Genomic DNA, 18,972 nt, shown 5'->3' with positions numbered 1-18,972 from the left:
CCCCCCCACACGTCTCATTATAACTCTCCTGTGAGCCGCAGCAGCAGTAGCCGATCCTGATCCGTCTCCATTTACCTTGAACTTCTGTGCATTCCCATCTACTGGTTGCCCGCCGTTTTCCACTGCCATATGCAAATTGTCCGGCTAATAGGCGCTAATATGTTTTGCCAGCTACCGCCTTGCGTTAATTTACAGTTTACTTTTAGCAGTTGCCGCTACCCACGCGACCGTCGAGCCTCGACTCGCGTAAATCTCATATAATGCTCACACAAACTTTTTATGTGTATATATTTTTTTACGATTTTGTAATTGCGCTCTTAACGCGCAAATGGCGCCTCCGTCCGGAGGTGTAATATTTTTTGTGAGAAACGTGTGCTGTATGCAAATCTTTGAAATGCCAAAGCTATGAGCTGTATTTTCTCAAGTCTGACTATGCTTTGTGAGTCCGAGAGCGATAGCGACAGGGAGAGAGAGAAAGTGAGAGAAAGAAAGAGAGAGAGAGAGAGAGAGAGAGAGAGAGAGAGTATTGTTTTAAATTAATGTGCACAATACCAAAAATTTGATCAAATCAACTTTTTTTTCATTGGGTTCCTTATAAAAAAAATATAGGAATGAAATTTAAAAAATATATATATGTTAAAATATATTTTGCTATTTTTTGGATTTGAAGAAACGTTTGTTAGTTCCTATTTTAAAATGTTTTACACCAATAAAAAGTCATTAGACACAACAACAAACATTTTAATATAATAAATATTAAAAGAAAAATTTATTTAATTCCAAGACTCAAAGAAGAGAGCAGAAGAAATGTGAGGATAAAGAATTCTGCCTAGGCAGAAGTAAACCAAGAATTTACATAACAGACGACATTTTTAGGATATATAAATTCTAATTATCGAATTTGAAGTATAATGCAATTCGGCTGGACAACATAAACAATATTTTCCTTTTTTTTGTTTGCTATACATTTTTTTATTATGCATAATTAACAGATTTTAAAATTATGCAGTTTTCAATTTCATTTCACAAATGCAGTCTTTTCTCGAATTTCCCTAGATCCAGCTGAGTACACTTCATGAAATTGTGACACAAAGAAAATGCAACCCATTTATGACCTCGTTTCTCTTTATTGGTGTGTCTAACAAAGCAATTAATGGACATGCAACATTTTTGCCACAAAGAGTTAAAGCCCCCACGGACAATACGCAGCGACAACTTTATTAGCTTAATTAAAACTCTTCAAAAGGTTCAACAAAGCTGTGGACAAGCATGGTGAGGGTTGGCGTGCGGTGGGGAGGTGTAGTCGATTGGTTGCGCTTCTCTTCGCCCGTGGGGCTGGCAGCAAAACAAAATCTTTTGAGAAATAGAGAAAAATGCGTTGAAATGTTGGCAATTTAGCAAGTTTACAGCTCGGCGTCAGACCTTGCAGAGTCGCATAGTGCCCCACCCCGCTTCATTCCCTCCTGCCACTCCTGGCATCCATCGCAATTCAAGTCCAGGCTTTGTCCATGTCCCGCTCTCGCTTGCATATCGTGGGCAAGTCCCAGTTGAATGACGTTTTACTTGATTGCAGTTAATTTTCTTCTTTTTTCTTCTCCCTCAGCTTTGACCGAATGCAAATTCTACTTTTCGATGTGCCCCTGCCCCCCTACTTGCTGAACCCATCATGCGGCTTTTGTGGCTGTTGAAATCCAATTGAAGCCACAAAAAAACTTTTGATTGTTTGTCCCTCGTCGACCAGGGCCAGGGTTTTCTATCGGAGCACATCATAAAAAATTAAGTTGTAAAATGTGAAAAACGTGTTGAAAGAGTTTGGGGCCTAAGCGAACTCTTCGATTAACTACAGTCCAACATTCTCGGGTGTGTGGCATTGAATTTTTATGGCCCTTTAATGTGCTCTGTGTGTGGGGCTTACCAAAATAGTAGAAGCGCAGATCGGATTACAGATAAGTCCACTTTATAGGGTTTATCATAACAGAAAAACGATTTTAAGAGCGTGTTGTGGTTGATAAATATTTGGATTTGCATTTCGGGTTGAATAATATGGAAAGCAAAACAAAACGTGAGCTTAGAGAGTATTATATATTAAATTATAGGGTCGGAAAATTAGTTATTTATATTTTGATGAACTCATTAAAAATATAAATTATCCGCCGATAATTTAATATATTTAATTATGTATAGTTGTATGCTCATTTTTTAAACTTGACTTCTTTCCATCAAATGTTGAGACGCAATCAACTTAGCTCTGTACTGTTCAGCTGTAAATTGTTAGTGTATTTTATAATTAAACAGTTACTAATCAAACACTGGCAATTGTACTTTATTAGAATTCAAAAGATCTTCAAATATTGACAATATATATTATTTCATTTTTTGCAAATATTTTATTTAAATCCGTTCAAAAGTCCATTATACCCCACGGAAACAACACAGCGTAGGGGAATGAGAAATTGTAGTTTCATGACTTTTACCCGTCTCAAAAGCGCTGAACTATTGACCTGAATAGTTATTCGGATGCCCCACGACGAAGTCATCAATGACGTCGCTCTGATGATGACTTGTGTTTGATTTGGCCAGATGAAGTCAAGAGTCCAAGTCTGACTTTGAATTGAAACATTTTGCCCATTACTAGATGCAAAGGTGAAGTGGGTTCAAAACAATGGAAAATCCTCATTCGCAACGAATACGAAAATTTATGTTGTAAAAATTCATTGAGTAGTAAACAGTATAATGCGCCAATTAGGCGACTTCCTGCTGGGAAGCTAACAAGTTAATGGAATCCATTCAGTTGGGCGTTCTTTGACAGAAACTAGTTCTGATAAATATCAATTATATAATTGAATAGTATTAAAATAATATTTATTATTTTATCTAATAGAGTCATACGACTGCGACTGTCTAGCAAATCGGCAAGCTTTTAAGAGATTTGCCAATAAAAATCGTGAGATCGTTTATGGTTTGTTAACATTTTAATGGCAATTAACAGACAACGTCCATTGGCCTAAACAATTAAACGAAACTGTCAGCAATTTATCTTGAAGCGTCGACGCGACGTGACTTCCCAGGAAGATATGCCAGGTTTTCATTTGCGCCACCATAACGGGCTAGTCAAGCTACCTGGTAATGAGTGGGTTGTGCAGCATTAAGAGGTGACGAGGAGGCCAGTGGCAAGTAAAAGGGTCGCGCTTGCCTCTGCCTCTAATTGGCACCAAATATGGCAATCGACTTGCACTATGGCCAAGGCTGTGGCATGCCGCAAAAATATGTCAAAATGTGACAAAATGCGTGTAGTCGCTCGCTGCTGCTGCTGCTGCTGGAGAAAGGTACAGCCTGCTGGTAAATCTACAAGCTGCTGGCAAAAATACCATTTAAGGTGTTCATTAGTTGCGCACAAACCGAAGCGCGCCCCTCTCGCAAAAGGGACATCCAAAAATGGCAGCAAAATCTCATCAATTGTTGACCATTTCTGCAGATTACGAGACAAAGATCATCATGAAGATGAGGATCGGTTCAAGATCGATCACATTTTGCGATCAATCGCAGTCAGCTGTGCAAAAGTTCCATTGTCTGCACAGAGAGACGAGCAGAGAGTCTCCCTCTCACTCATTCTCTTACTCTTTCGCTTTTCTCTGCATAACTGTAAAGCTGATTGCCCTTAAATGTCATTGTTGACCAGTTTGGGATTTTGCCGGTCGAAATTAAGCGATTTTTGCTCAATTTACATTTTTTAAAATACAAGATTTCGTTTATTGTCTGTCAATTGAAGGCGAATCGTAAATTGTCCTCAGGTGCAAAAAACAACAAATTTAACTTTCACTTGCTGCCTGCTCGAGTTGTGCCACATGTTGCAAGTGCGCTTGAGGTGTATATATAAGATTTAATATTATTACGCTTGGCCGAGTCGTTTTCTGCAGAACCCACTTCTCAGTCAAGCTCTTAAGTTAGTCAATGCTTTTAAAATAAATTGCTGCTTCAATTGAAAATTTATCCATAGCAACGATGAATCGAGTTTCAGTATCAGTCTACAGATTTAGTATTTTCTTAGACGCGTCCCTTTAAGTAAATGCAATTTTAATAGTTAGATTAAAACATATCCCTTGCTTATAATAATTTGCATGACTGTTCTATTCATCTAAAAGATGAATAAAATATACATGTAAAATCCAGAAATTGAATTTACCTACATTTCTTTCCTCTCAGGCACATTTTGTCATTTTTGCCATTATTATCCTCGCTTTTGTTGCCATTTACAACTTATATCTATCTTGATCTCTATCTTTATGACAGTTCACGATGCTGCCATTGCCATTGCAAGTTCTTAGTTTAACTAATGCACAACATAGAATTTTAGCTTGTTAAGTGATTTGTCTAAAATTAATTAAATTGAACATTTTATGCCTGGAATGCGATAAAGCCAGACCACAAATGAAGCCAAGCACGCAAGCCACAAATAAAGGCAAAGGAAGAAAAACAGTCTGCATTAAACACTGAGAAAAATAATTAAATAAATAACTTTTTGTCAAGAATTAAGAGTGGAACTAAAATTGCAAAAAACGAAATGGCTTAAATTAAACATGAGAAGCAAAACTAAAAAAAAAATGTTTTAAAAATTATCTTAAAGTAAAAGAAGGGGAAATATTAAACCATAATCCTTTTTTATTATAGAGATATTTATCAATTTCCAATATAAATAAATATATTAAAATTCATTCAAACTGTATACTTAAGAAATATATTCAATTTCGCTAAAACTAGGCTATTATATTTTTTTAAATTAATATTTTTCTTAGTGAATCTACATTTATGTCAATATTATATAACTTTTTCTATGATATGCCCTACATATTTGAATTTCGATAAACATTATCATAATTTGTGTAGCTACATATTTTCATTATTAGCCCTGCTTTAATCGAAAATTTCGCTCAGTGTACGCACAATCAAGCCACAGGACCTAAATGGAGTTTAAATTAATGGGCTTTCGGTAGCAGCAGAAAAGACAGCGCACAGAATCAACAGCGAGTAGTGCCAATGCCATTGGTGTAGGAGTCTCCCGAGAGCCGAAAGGCAACCGAAAACCTTCAAGTGGCGTCTGGCCATGGCTTCGTTGCGATGGCTAATCAAAATATTTAAAATAGTTTGCCGCAGGCTGTTAGCAGCGCACATACATATAAATGGAAACTGATGAGAAGACTCCACCTACTCTCCACTCAAGAATCGAGAGTCTGGCGTGCGCTGGCTATATAAATTATGAAACCTCCCTCTGGTTTCCTTAAGCCCTATTTCACAATATTGCATTAAGCGGCGACTTAAACAATCTCTGCTTAATCATTGCACTTGGTTAGCAACGGGGGCCGGAGGTTTGGCTGCAGGGGAGCGTTGTAATTGCGCATGCGCGACATGCTTCAGTGGCGGCGTCTTTATGCCGCACATTTTGTATGTAAAATATAAATAACGCCATTTACGCGCACTGCATTGATTGGATACCCTTCCTTTGGCCTCTCACTCACGCAGCTTTCTCGGTTGGTCTCTGGGTGACCTACTAAACGCATTTATTTGATGCTGACCCCCCTTCTTCTTCTATCCCCAGTTGCAGCCGCGTCACGCAACGTTGCGCCGTTCTGGGCGTGCTGCGGCATTTCCCTTTCGTTGATTCCAAAGTTTGTCCCGGCTGGAGATGGCAAAAAAAAACTTAACCCCAAGGTGTGCCAAATTCCAGTGATTAGACAATATTATGAGCTGGCCTAATAATGGGCCAAGTCTTCATATAAAAATCGACCACACAAAATGCCAATTGAGACGAACAGCTAATTGGGCACTGAGTTAGTTATTTGCTGTCTTTATTATATGGTCACGATTAGCAGACAGATCTGGTTTCAATAAATATATACAGTACGCCCTCGCAAAACGCAATCCTCGGTGCACTTAATACCCTCAACATTGCAGACTCAGCAGCTACACAAAAATGCATTTTTAAAAAAACTGAATTCAATAAAATTGTTGCTTTTAATTAAATAAATTAAATTTATTGCTTCAAAGCTAATAAATGAAATTATTGCTATAGTTTTTTTTTCAATTTTTTTCAATATCAAGGAGAGGAAAATGCATCTCTTGTTAAACGCTTTTTAGCCCAATTTGCTAAAGTTAATAAGTTGCACTGTGCGAGGGCGTACTGTACTTGAATTTCATTTTATTATTGTATTGTAATGCAAATATATATAGAAAGAATATTTGTACATATATTAAATTATTTCTTTAAAAATATCAACAAATAATTTCGCTCCTTTGTAATAAATAAATTATTTTTTTCCTAAAAGTTTAACATTTAAAATGCAGCTCACTCGCTGACAACAATATCTTTAACCCTTGAACATATATGTTTCTTTAAAGGTTTCACGTGCTTTCTAATTAAATTACAGTGTGCAACGCCTATTAAACTGGTTTCGATTACAGTCTGTTTGCGGACTTCACTTTGAACTACAAAATACACGAGTATTCACGCCCTCTTTTAGCTGGAGCTAAGCGAACCCACAATTATAACTTAATTTTTACAGCAATTCAAACGCTTTGGGGCGTAATCATATTAATTTCCCATAAAATTCTCTAATTAGTAACTCATTCAAAGCGCCGCCTCATGCACAGCTGGTGGCTATAAAAAAAACATGGCCCAGCCAGAGGCTTTAACAGATCTTCCAGAACGAGTGTCAATCTGAAAATGCAGCGCATAACACTTAAAAGGTCATAAACTTGTCTGAACCCTTTCCAACAGGGATCTTCAATTTGTTGTTGTTGTATTTGGACTTAAAAAAATTGGTAAACACATTTCATGCCTGTCGTGATTGTGTTCGTTCTTATTCAAGGGCCGCCTGCTCAAGAAGTTTCCCCGCAACACTTAATTATAAATTCTATATGCATAATTTTGTCGTTTCAGGGAAATTTTTGGGGCAGGTTGCGGCTGCGCATAAATAGTTACGCATTGACTCAGTAGATGATCTAACAGGCAGGGTATTCCGTATGCGTTGACATGCAGCGAGTTTACAAGTGTTTTTTTAACTTTGGGTATTGTAGACATGCATTTGTATACACGTTTGTCTTATGTCACGAATTTGTCAAAAATAAATAGAAAATAAATTTGAATTTCAGTTGAAGTTCAAGGCTATTTCGGCGACTGTAGAAGAAATTTCAATTGGAAGACAAAAGAGAAAAACTTGATATTTAATATGACAATGAATAAAGTTTAAGTGCAGCAAAAGTGGAAGTTTAGCTGCTCCAATATTATTTTATATTTTCTGTTATATTATTATATTTATTGGACGATTTTGGAAATTTTCTTGTCTCAGAGTGTATATCTATTGGAAGATTGCTTGGAGAAATTAAACATTTTTCAAATAATTCAAGTCTAAGGAGTATTACTTATGTGTGTCATAATTTGATTATTAATATATCTATAAAAATTTATTAGTTTCTCTTTAGTTATCTCTATCTCTCCTCCTTTTCTATCTCCCTACTTTCCTTCTCTATCCAAAACAACGCTTGCTAATGAAGCGATCAAGTGGAAACCTCCTCAAAGAACCGTTTTTACCGCTAACTATGCGACCAAATGTATTTTCATCATTAATCTTTTAAACTCCTTGGGCAATGCCACAAACATTTTTCCTGGAAGCCCAAAAAAAACATTCAACAAAATATGTGGGAGTGCTTTAGTCGAACCTGCTCGACTAGCAGATATCCTCCAGACAACTTAGGATCCTCGTAACAATTATTCTTTGGATTTGATCCTGTCAAAACTATCCAATTATGTGTTCATACCGCAAAACAGGAAGAAAAGTAAAGCCCTGATCAATATATACATATATATATATATATTTTTTTTTTCATTAAGCACCTTTTTGAGCATAATTTTTGGCTACAGAGCAGACAAGAGTTGACTAAAAAAGGCAACCTTGTTAGCACTTGGATATCGTTTTTTGTGTACTCGATGTGCACCCACAAGTAACTCGTAGCAATTTACATAACAAGACCAGTTCCCAAGGCGAGTGGAGCACAATCAGTGGCGCTCCGGCAAACCAAAGCCTGTCAACGCGCAATCCATCAAACAAGAGCGTGCAACAACATGTGAGGCAACCGCTGCGAGCAGCTTGCAACTTGCAACGGATTAGACATATGTTGCGAGTGGTAGAAACAAACACTGAGAACTAGGTAGTTGGCAGTTGGCAGTTGGCAACTGGTAAAAATTCCCCATGGGCGATCGAAATCAATTTGGCGCTTTAGCACACGAACGTGCTTCAAACGTGCCACGCCCACCACGCCTGTTGCCCCCACAGGAATTGCCGAGACAGCAGCAGCAGACTTCAGAGTCTTGAGATTGCGCCTCAGCTGGCACCTAACTCTAATTGGGCATAATTTAAATTCCGCTCGTGAGCGCCATGAATTGTATTTAACGTTTTTGGCGCTTCCAAAGTTGGACTCTGGGCATCGATACCGAACAGAAATAAGACTCGTTGTGGCACTGGCGGTAAATTTTATTTGATTTTATTTGGATTTTAGTTTTTGTTTTTGTTTTTTTTTTTTTTTGCTTTTTCCGCCTGCTGCTCTACGCCACAGATTGCAGTCGCGCACAGAAACTTCCTTATTTGTATGAGCTTTGTTTTTGCTGCAATCCGGCCTGTGACTCCTCCTGCTCCTCTCCCGGCCCCCTGCCCCTAACAATCTCTTGGCTTAATTGGTTTTGCGCCTAGAGAACTGTACAAGCCTGTACGATGCCTTAGTTTTGATTAGAAGGCGGCTATTAGAAAATTGAATACACGAGTTCCTTTTAGATGCTGTGTGAAAGTCACAGACGAAACTTAGCCAAGATTTTTATCTGGTCATGAAAAATTGCATCACAGGCTACCCCAAGAAAAAAAGCATAAAATAAAAACGTGCAGTTCTTCAGTGGGTCATAAAGTGGGTGGAAATAGTTGAGGGTCTTGAACTAACAAGTGCTTTGGCAGAAGTGAACTTGGACTTGCAATTTCTTAGATACAATTACGAAAAAAAGACATCTACGCAAAGCTGGGATACATAAGCTATTTGTAAGGCCGCTTGCATCGCCTGTAAAGTTAATTTAGGTTCGAACTTAATAGAACATTGAAAATAATTAAAACACATCTATCTAAAATGAAATTTATTTGAACGAATAAACCACACTTTCATAATGCCTGCAAGGATATTTCTCCAATAACTTTAAGTAAAGTTAATTTGGAATAGAGTTCCATATAATCTATTAAAATACCAAACTAAAAACACATCTACTTAAAGATGGTATTTGAAAATTATTTATTAAAGGCTGAAGAAGTCGAAGCATATTATTAAGCGCATTCGTCAAATGCCTGCCAAGCTATTTGTTTTCTTTTCTGTTTTCACAAGCCCCTTAATGCAATCTTTAAACTCTAATAGATTTCAATTGTCCGCAGGAAGTTGTCACACTTCATCAAGAGGCCAATCCTAACTCTCAATTCACGTCTATCCGAACCATTCCCAGAAACAAAAACCAAACTTGTTGGCATGCCAAGGCCAAACGTGTCTCTGCGGCCAAACAATTTGTAAGCCATCATTTCAATTAAGACGCATAAATCACAAGGAAATCAGCAGCAGCCATGACGATGATGATGATGATGATGATGATGATGAGATGATGATGATCATCCAGCTCGTACACATCGTTATCCTCAAGTACTTAAACAGAGCACTTAAACAGGCACTGGGCAGGCGCACAGCCTACGCAACCAAAGCTGAACCTTTGCTTAACTCGTTGCCGCATTTCTTTTCATTTTGGTAAACGAACCAATTTAAACGGCGCAGACAAAGGGCGGCCGACTTAATCCTTGTCGGTATGACGATGGTCTGCACCGAGTTCGAACCGGAGGAGTGCACAAGGGTGCCGTAAATAAGGCGCTGCAATTGCAGCAGCAGCTCGTGAAACTGCTGTTTCACGCTTCGACAAATGCCCTTTGTGCTCGCTCGATGTGCTGAGTGTTGAGCGTTGAGCCTGCTGTTGCTGTTGTTGTTGCAGCGGCAAGAAATTGCATCAGATACAAAACGTACTGCCAGATACTTTTGGCGTGGTGAACTTATTAGGCGCTGCATTTCGAGGATGAGGTATTTATGTGAGTGCCACGAATTGAGTTGCAAATAGCCGGCGGGCAACATGAAACGTGCGCCACCGTTACTAAGCTGAGTCTCAAGTGTATCTTTCAGATACTTTTCGCAACAGATACATTGTTGAGCCCGTGTTGCCTGGCGTTAAGTGCCGCCATTCGTTGCGGATGCATCACCTGCTGCTCAAAAAAGAAAACACGAGAGAACAACAAAAGCACCGCAAGGATAATCAGGAATGCCCGTTGGACAGTTGTGTCCCTCCGTCCGTCCCTAACTGGCAACTGTCAAAACGAATTTAGAGCCAAACAATAAAGTGTAAAATGCCAGAGACAAGGGCAAGGTGCCGGCGGGCGGGCAACAAATGTTTTTCCTTAGCACACCGGAAAATCCCATTGAACCCAATACGTATTTCTATATTTCAAGTACCTGTAAAAGTCACAGCTGAAGAACAACACTGAAAAATCAACAGGTAAACACTAGCGAACGCACCAAAGTCGCTACCAAAGAGAAAAGAAAAGAGAAAAATATAAGTGAAAGAGCATACAAATAATCCCTCCTTGTGGAACGTAAGTTTAAAGAAGTGTAAACAAAACAATTGCCGGAAAAACATTAAGCTCATCGAGAAGGCGATGTAACTGTTCTGGTCAAAATAAATGTATATGTAGGTCTTTTCTAAGTAACATTAAAATTCTGTTTAATTCTTCTTTAAACAATGTTTATTTACCAAAATAATTTTTAATATTTAGCTCATTATTAATTTTGAATATTTATAATACTTAAATAAAGTTTATGTCTTTAATGTTAACTATAGAATTTATTAGTGAGTTCTCTGATAAAAAATTATGATTTTATATTTTGTTTTCATTAATAGGATATTTCATTATATTCATCAACTAGTTTCTAAATTTAAACTGCTTTCAAAAATTCCCACAAAGTTTTTCAACAAGAAAATAAACATGCAAACCAAATATTTTGTAAAATAATTAATCTGAACAAATTTATGTCTTTAAAAAAGATTTGTTTAATTTAGCTTGCATATCTTCTAGAAGGTCTGCAAGTGCAGCATGTTGCGCTATAAGGAACACCAGAGCATGCCCAATGCGTTCCACAACAACACAATCAACACGATCCCAATGCCACTTGCAACCAGTGCTGTTCATGTGGCCTTTTTGCTGCCAGAACTAGCTACTAAACAATGTAAAAAACTTGTGTGTAAGATTTGTAGATTACTTATAGAGTGACTAGATGTATTTAATCCATAGAAGAATTTAGATAATAATGCTTTCTCATAAAATAAAGGGACATAAAATAAATTCAAAATTGAAGTATGCAGTCTAGCTAAATTTATTTAGCTATGAGCTACGTTAAAAGCAGTATTCAGCAATTTCATAAAAGAAAACTTCAAATACGCTGACATTCAAAAAATCATTAAGATTTTTATATATTTTCATTAATAGCTCTTCGATTTTTTATGCAAGTCCAAAAACTCTAATTAATTAATAAATATATGCGAAAATGTAGTAGAATGTTTAGTACGCTACAAATAGCTGCATTGCAAAATCGTCTAGAGAATATAATTTGTTTAATGTTTAAAAGAAACAGCTCTTGTTCAGCTCTTGGCCTTTTTATCAAGTCAAGCCAAGTTGGCATCACTGAGTGCAACGAACAGGCGGCACGATCAGCAAGCCGGCACGAGTGCTCGGCTCAGTTTGGATTTGACGGTCGTTTGTGTAGGACGCGGCACTCGCTCGATAGCCGGATGCGTTTCAGTTTTCAGATCGTAATTTGTCGGTGCGTCGTTCGGTCTCAGTTGTCGATAGTTCCGAGTGGGATACTTAGTGCTACTAGTAGTTAGTATTGTTGCTGATAAATGAGCGTGTCATAAAAATTGCTGGCAATTAAATGATAATGCAGTGCCAATAATAAATAAAGGCGAAAGTGCTTTATGCAACTGCAACCACAGATCGTGCCTATATATATATATATATATATATATATATATATAAATTGATAAAAATTGTATTTTTTTTTGCGCACTTGTGTTGAGGATATACGAAAATAGACAAAGAAAATTTTGTCGCTGTCGCCGCGTGCAAAAGGGGCCAAAACGTGCAACTGAAATAAAATTAAATAGCGCAAAAATGTGCGTAAAATAAATGAGAAATGGGATAGAAATGAGCTGAAATGCAAAGAGTAGCGTATGCGCAATTCAAGTCAAATAGAGTGCCAAAGGAAGTGTGTATGAAATAATAAAAATAAAAGTCAGCCAAAAACGTCGCGACGACAACTGACAAGCGGAAATTGTAAAAAAGATTTGAAAGAAAAGAAAAAAAAAGAAAAGAATACAAATTAAATAAAATTATGAGTGAAAATTCTTGGAAATGTGCTTGAGTGCGCGTTTGGTGTAATTCAAAAAATATCTAAATATAAAAAAGGCGCTTACAACAAGTCAAATAAAAATATTCATCTAATATTTAAGGCACCCAGTTCAAGGGTAAAATGTGCTTTGTGTAAAATTTGAGTTGGTTTTTGCACATTTCAATAGAAAATGAAAACCAGAAAGCTGATCAATTGGCCCAAATGCTGCCTCCTACTGCAGCTGCTGATCCTCTTGTTGGTTCAGCAGCAGGCTCAAGGCAGGCGTTCCAACGCACAACTGAAACGCCTGAAAGTGCAGTCACCCGCCCAAATGCTTAAGGAATATACAACGTTCACCAACCTCAATGGCAGCTCCGTAGAGCAGCTGGAGGAGGAGAGCATTGTGTCCTGGACCGGCGCACGCATACAGCACGCACGCAAGTCGAGCTCAACTCGCGCACAAAATCCGCGTCGGCGTAAAACCAAAAGTGGCCTGCTAATTGAAAGTAACATCAGCGCTGAGCCGACCGACCAGGCAGCTGCTTCCTCCGAGATCAATGCCAGCAGCAGCACTAGAACAGGCAAGAAATCCAAACAGCGTGGACGCAACGGACGCCTCCAAAGAACGGACAGCAAATCGAATGCCAATGGTAAGTCGCTGTGGCCATAACTATGAGCCTGGACCAAACAGTTCTTAATATGGCTTTGATCGATTGTTGAGCCCAGTGGCAGACGCAAACATAATAAAAAGAAGTCGCCTCGTTACTGCGGCTTCCTTCTACTGGCGCGTCCATGTCGTGTCCGACGTGTCCAACGCGCGTCCATATTTGGGCGCTCAAGTTGAAAGAACTTTCATGTGAAAGTTGTGACAGGAGGAAGAGATTTTTTCTACTTATTTTCTTAGCTCAGTTATTTATTTATTTTATTTTATTTTTTTTTTTTACAAGTAATTCTATACGTTATTACGTGAGAGGTCCAGTTATGGGCCAGCAATGTTGTCGTTGCCTTTGCCGTTGTCTCGCCCATTGGGGCTTGCTGCTGCAGCTCCATGCTCAACATTTGCTATTCTTGTGCTTCTTCTTGGCCAGCGCAAAGGCTTTGTCATGTGAACTTTGCCTATTAGGCGTGCGATCTGCATAGCTGCATACCTGGTTGAGCAACTGAGCGACTACAAGTCGGTTATAGAACCACCTTTTTAATGCAGAAAACATATTTATATATAACTTTTCATAATTTCAAACTAAATCTCTCCCTCTCTCTCTTTCTCTTTAGTTTAATTACATTTAAAATTACTTGAGCAATAGATTATAGATCAAAGTGGTTACTGTTCTAGTTTGAAGAATAGAAATTTTAGCACAAACAATAAACACAATTAATAAAATTATTCGTAGAATATTTTCAATTTGCGAAAAATTGTTATTTTTTGCCATACCACTGTCACAAAATGAATACGCCCCATTATAAATGAAATAATTTATGTATTTAAGACAAAACACAGCGCAGAAATGAGTCTAAAATATGTCTTTAATTTACTCAAGTTCAAGTCTATTTAACATCTGATTAACACAAACAAAACAGCAACTGTTAGTCATAGCCAAAACAAAGAAAACATTGGATAGCAATTGAAAATAATTTAAGGACCCACAACACGAACTCAAGAACAAAACCAATCAATGTGGGGAACCCAAAAAAAAGGCACATTCTCTATTGAATGTACAGCTCTCTAGTAGTATAACATAGGGGTTTGTGTATGTGTATGTGTGCTTGTGTGTGCGTGTGTGGGTTTGGGCATTTTTCTTTGAGACCATCTGAGAGGCGCACATACACATGACCCCTTACGGAGGACAATAGCGCCAGGCTCTAGAGTGATGCCGCCTACTCTTCTACACTCTGGCAATTGTGGTCGTGTCTAAAGAAGATGCCCTTACAACAACAGCAACAACAGCTCAGATACAACAGCAACAACAATGTACACAATGGCCAATTGTTAGACACACATAACCCTCCGGAGCACATAATGGTTGGGCGAGTTGCGTGCGTAGCCGAGCATCGTATGGAATATGTCAGGCAGGAACCGCAACACGCGCTAATAGGAACATATGTTCCAGCTGGTAGTTCGCAAAGGTGTTGACCAAAACTCCGCCTAGGGTCTAATACAATGCGGTAGACGACGACGATGAGAACGGGCCTTCTGCTAACTGGTTATACAGAATTAAGTGGCTTATCGTGTCGAGCCGTTGAAATTTGTTATGGGCCCGAACTGATTGCTTGCTCGAATAGATGCATTCCTGTGGTCGCTTTTTAGAGCTTATGACTTGCTAATAGATTGCGCTGTGAATTTCAAAATGAATTGCCTGTGGATGTATTTAAGGCTGGGAATTTAAGGCGCGACAAAGTGAGAGAAGTTTTATGATAATCATGTTGTTAATATTGACGATTGTTGACAGTATTTTGAGCGCTTCTAAAACATCGTTGACCTAGTCAGATAAGCACTAAAAATATGTATAACCGAATTTAACGATTAATTTTTAGGGAAAATATTATGATAGGCTTCAAATGCTTATTTACCCAATCGAGCTCACACAGAATAAAACTGTTTGTATTGCCTAAGATATCTGTTTATAAATTCACAAGAGTCTGGCGTAGATATTGAATATATATTGCATCACGTTTTCTCTACCGAACTGTCTCTACCCCTAATAAAATCGTTGCTTTCAGGATACCTTCGGGAAGTCGCTGACCATTCCCAGCTATGAGCAGGGGCATAGCTAGCCGGACAGGCTGAAAAATTTTCCCCCACCGTGTCGGTGATTTCCCAATACTTTTCTCTTTGTCCTATCCACTTAACACTCTTTATCTAACTTACATTGCTTTACTTTATTAACAATTTTCTTACTTTCTTTTTTCCTATTTATTGTATTTTCTTTATTAATTTAGCAAATTAAGATTATTTTTAATTTCACTTGAGATCACTTTTTTCCTACTTACAACCTTCTGCTTAGATGTAGGCTCTAATAGCGTCACTGACAAAATTAGCTGTGAAAAGGGGCACAGCTGGCCGGACTGGCAAATAAAACACCTCCATCGGTCGGTGATGCTATTTAGAAAATTGTATCCTTTAACTAGGCTTTTAGAATATACTTATATTGTACAACCTTTTGAATAATGAGGAAGACACTCGTTTTGTCGACCATTAATAAATAAATATAAATATAATATAATTAAATTTTCAATTTCTAAAATTGGAGATCTGAATTTTTAAATATGAAAATTATTTTAATGAGTACATTTTTATTAAAGCAGAAACTATAAAACAATGTAGTCCCAAATATTTAGATAATATTCAGATTCTTTATTAAATGTTTTAGAATGTGAATAGTTTTACAAAAGACAATAATAATAAAATATATATATCTTCTTTATTTAATATAATTTACAATCTTTTTATATCCTTTTTTAAATCAATATTTTTTTGTCATTATTTTTCAATTGCCTTTGTGTTTGGTTAAACTGTCCAAAGTTTGAACTTTATTTGCGTATTATTGAGAAAACATGTTATACTCATTTCTTAAAATTGGCATATCGTTTTTACGAACACCAATTAAGTTTTGAAGACAATTAAAAAAAAATAGTTTATATTAAGAACACATTTTTAATTGCGACAGTTTTATAAACTTTCGGTTTCAACATGTTCGAAAGCCCCATGAATTTATAAAGAATATTTAAAAATTGAAATTGCCGTAAATAACATTCAATTATTATTTATATTTGCATAATGTGCTTAAGAATTAATACAACTTTGAGTTGATTACCATTGAAATTTTGTTTATAATTGGATGAAGAAAAAGACAAAACATAATGCAAATGTTTTACAAATAACCCAAACGCTCAAAATTTGTAAGCATCCACTTTTGAAGTTTAAAATAAATTTCCTTTAAATTTCAAAGCTTCAGAATCAATTCATAGTATCTTAAAGAAAAATGTTTAAAATGATTTAGGCTTAAAACTTTAAATACGAACAAAGTCTTGTTAACGGCATGCCGTGGCGAAGACTTGCGTCGAGCTGAGCATTCAGCATTCAGATTCTTCAAGCCCAATCAGACCCCCCCATAACTCATCAATATGCATGTTAAAGACTTGCGGCACTTTGGCTTCTTAGGAAAAAGCCCTTGACCAATGCATTTCCCAATAAAAAATAATGATAACACTGAGAAGCCAAAAGCAAGTTCAAAACTTTTGCTTTTCACGCTTTGGCCGCGAGGCGATGTTGTAGCGTAAAAGGCAATAGAAACCCAACAGTAAAGTTCACTAAACTTCTACAAACTTCACATGTCAATAAAAAATTAAAAACAAATAAAAGTCAATGACAGGCAACAGTACATAGGCGACGCAAGGGGGGCGGTATTAGAGGGGCACACACACAACAGTTCCGAGCTCTCTGCGGCATTTTCCCACAAATCTAAATTTCCAGCACTCTGCTCATTGTGTAATGCAGTTAACAAGAAGCAAACAACAAAAATATATATAAATAAAAAATAAAAAAACAGAGCCGCGTTAAAAATCAATGAGGAATTGAATAGTTGAAGGGTTGAAGAATGCATTCTTTAAACAGTTTTTTTTTTCTATTTCTTGTTTGAATGGGCAAACAGCAGCCGTTGCAGCTTTCCCGCCTGCCGTGTGTAAATATCAGTTAGCCGAGCTGGCCTCATGACTTGGGGAATCGTGAAATCGTATATCTATATATATATAGGTATATACATATATATGTATCCCCATACGCAGCAGCTAATGAGCTGATAAAGTGTGAGTGCGTGTGTTGATTAGCCATGGCTCAAAGCACAGCCGCAACAAGAAGGGAAATTCAGGCAGGCAGCGTGGGCTCAAACATGCAGTAGCCGCATTGTATTTAATGCCCAAATGTATCTGTATCTATATCTGTAAGTGTAACTTGTATCTATGGCCTCTTGTTTGACCCATTTTGTGCCGAACTTTCATTTTCTCTAATCTAAACAAGCCATCAATCAATTAATGCCAATAGCTGGTTGAATTTATCTATAGCCCGAGCCCCCCATTCGGCTTTTTATAAATAGTCAACACGCCGCTTAATCGCCAATAATTTGCTCAATCAATTCGCTGTCTCAGCCGGCTCAAGGCGCTGCCCACTTGACTACACGACTGCTCACAGAGTGCTGGTAACTTGTTTTTTTTTTTTTTAATTTTTTGTTGCATATATTTACAATTGAATGATTTAGAAAACTCCTGAACGCAATTTGATTTGCAATCATTATCGCAGCTGTTTATAAAGTCTCGTGCTTGACTTTTGATGACTTGCTTGAAAGTTGCTTTAGCTGCAATTGAGTTTTGCTTGGCGAACTAATTCAAGAGGGTTTTTTATTCGCTTAATATATCTATGAAACAATTAAAATGCGTTTGACATGATGCACAGCATTTCAAGGTGAAGTAGTTAGAATTTCATTCCACATTTTGGTATTTCATTTTATGTGCTCAAAGTAATCTGAGCTTGTTTTCCTGCAACTCTTTTAGTTACCTTTACACTGTCTCATTCAAAAGTATTTCACTCAACATACTGTATACTTTGATATATTCCCCTATGTTTTAACTTTTTCGCCGGCTCATAGTTGTTTATCTGGAACGCCTCATAAAAATCTCACGATATTTTCTCTTCTTCTCTCCTACTTATGTTGCATCTCACCTGCAATTTGCTGCTCAGCGCCCTTTGTTGTGATAATTTATTTAAATGCAGTTTATAGATCATTGGGTTTTATGTGTGAAGGGAAACACGTTGAATAGCCGAAACACCTGGCCAACTTGCTGTCTACCGCTCGATTTGTTTATGCAATATTTTTTTGCCCAGGGTTAACGGAAGAGCATAATTACAAAAGACAGCTGCTGGCGCAGGATTACAAGCTGCCAACAGTAAGGCAGGGCAGCAGAAATAAACGAAAGAAATATTCGCAAGAAAAAAAGGATTTTACAACTGCACTGGTTGAGAAAGTATTAAAAAAATGTCTTAAGCAATACAAGTTATTTGAACCGAGGGCCAGTTGAAATGTAGAAACACATGTCAAAACTCCACAAAAACAATAAACAAGCAAAAGATGATGCAGCGGCAATTGGGGAACACATTAAAAAATAAACAAAAGCTGAGAAATACAATAGCTGCGAGCCATCTTTTCCCGGTTATTGTTAGGACTCGTAATTTGATATCGAAACCTAATATATCTATACAAATTGCGAGCGCGCTTTTGAAGTAAAGTTCCAATAAATAAACCACTTAAGAACATAAAACTAAAGGGCAAAACAGGCATTTACAATTTTAATAGATCAGCCCAACGAGAACCCGAAACATCCCAAAACATCATGTAAACATTTTGTTTGGGATTCATAAATACAAATACAAAAAAAAAAAAAAAACGACGCAATTTGTAGCTGTACATAACTTCTATAAAC

The 18,972-nt window shown here is 37.3% G+C and overlaps 1 protein-coding gene across 2 annotated transcripts in view; it reads left to right on the top strand.

Moving 5' to 3' along the window:
* Positions 1-11,863: 11,863 nt before the first annotated feature.
* The window catches only part of wb (wing blister), a 91,598-nt gene continuing 84,489 nt past the window's right edge, over positions 11,864-18,972 (top strand). For both annotated transcript variants that reach the window (XM_002057483.4, XM_015169790.3), the window contains exon 1: positions 11,864-13,151. In XM_002057483.4, coding sequence (XP_002057519.1) covers positions 12,692-13,151 — 460 coding nt within the window. In that variant the 5' untranslated portion in view covers positions 11,864-12,691. The remainder of the gene's footprint in view (positions 13,152-18,972) is intronic.

Source organism: Drosophila virilis, chromosome 4, assembly GCF_030788295.1.
Source record: "Drosophila virilis strain 15010-1051.87 chromosome 4, Dvir_AGI_RSII-ME, whole genome shotgun sequence".
Classification (NCBI taxonomy): Eukaryota; Metazoa; Arthropoda; class Insecta; order Diptera; family Drosophilidae; genus Drosophila; species Drosophila virilis.
The sequence above is the reverse complement of the archived record's forward strand: the minus strand, read 5'-3'. Positions and strand labels throughout refer to the sequence as shown.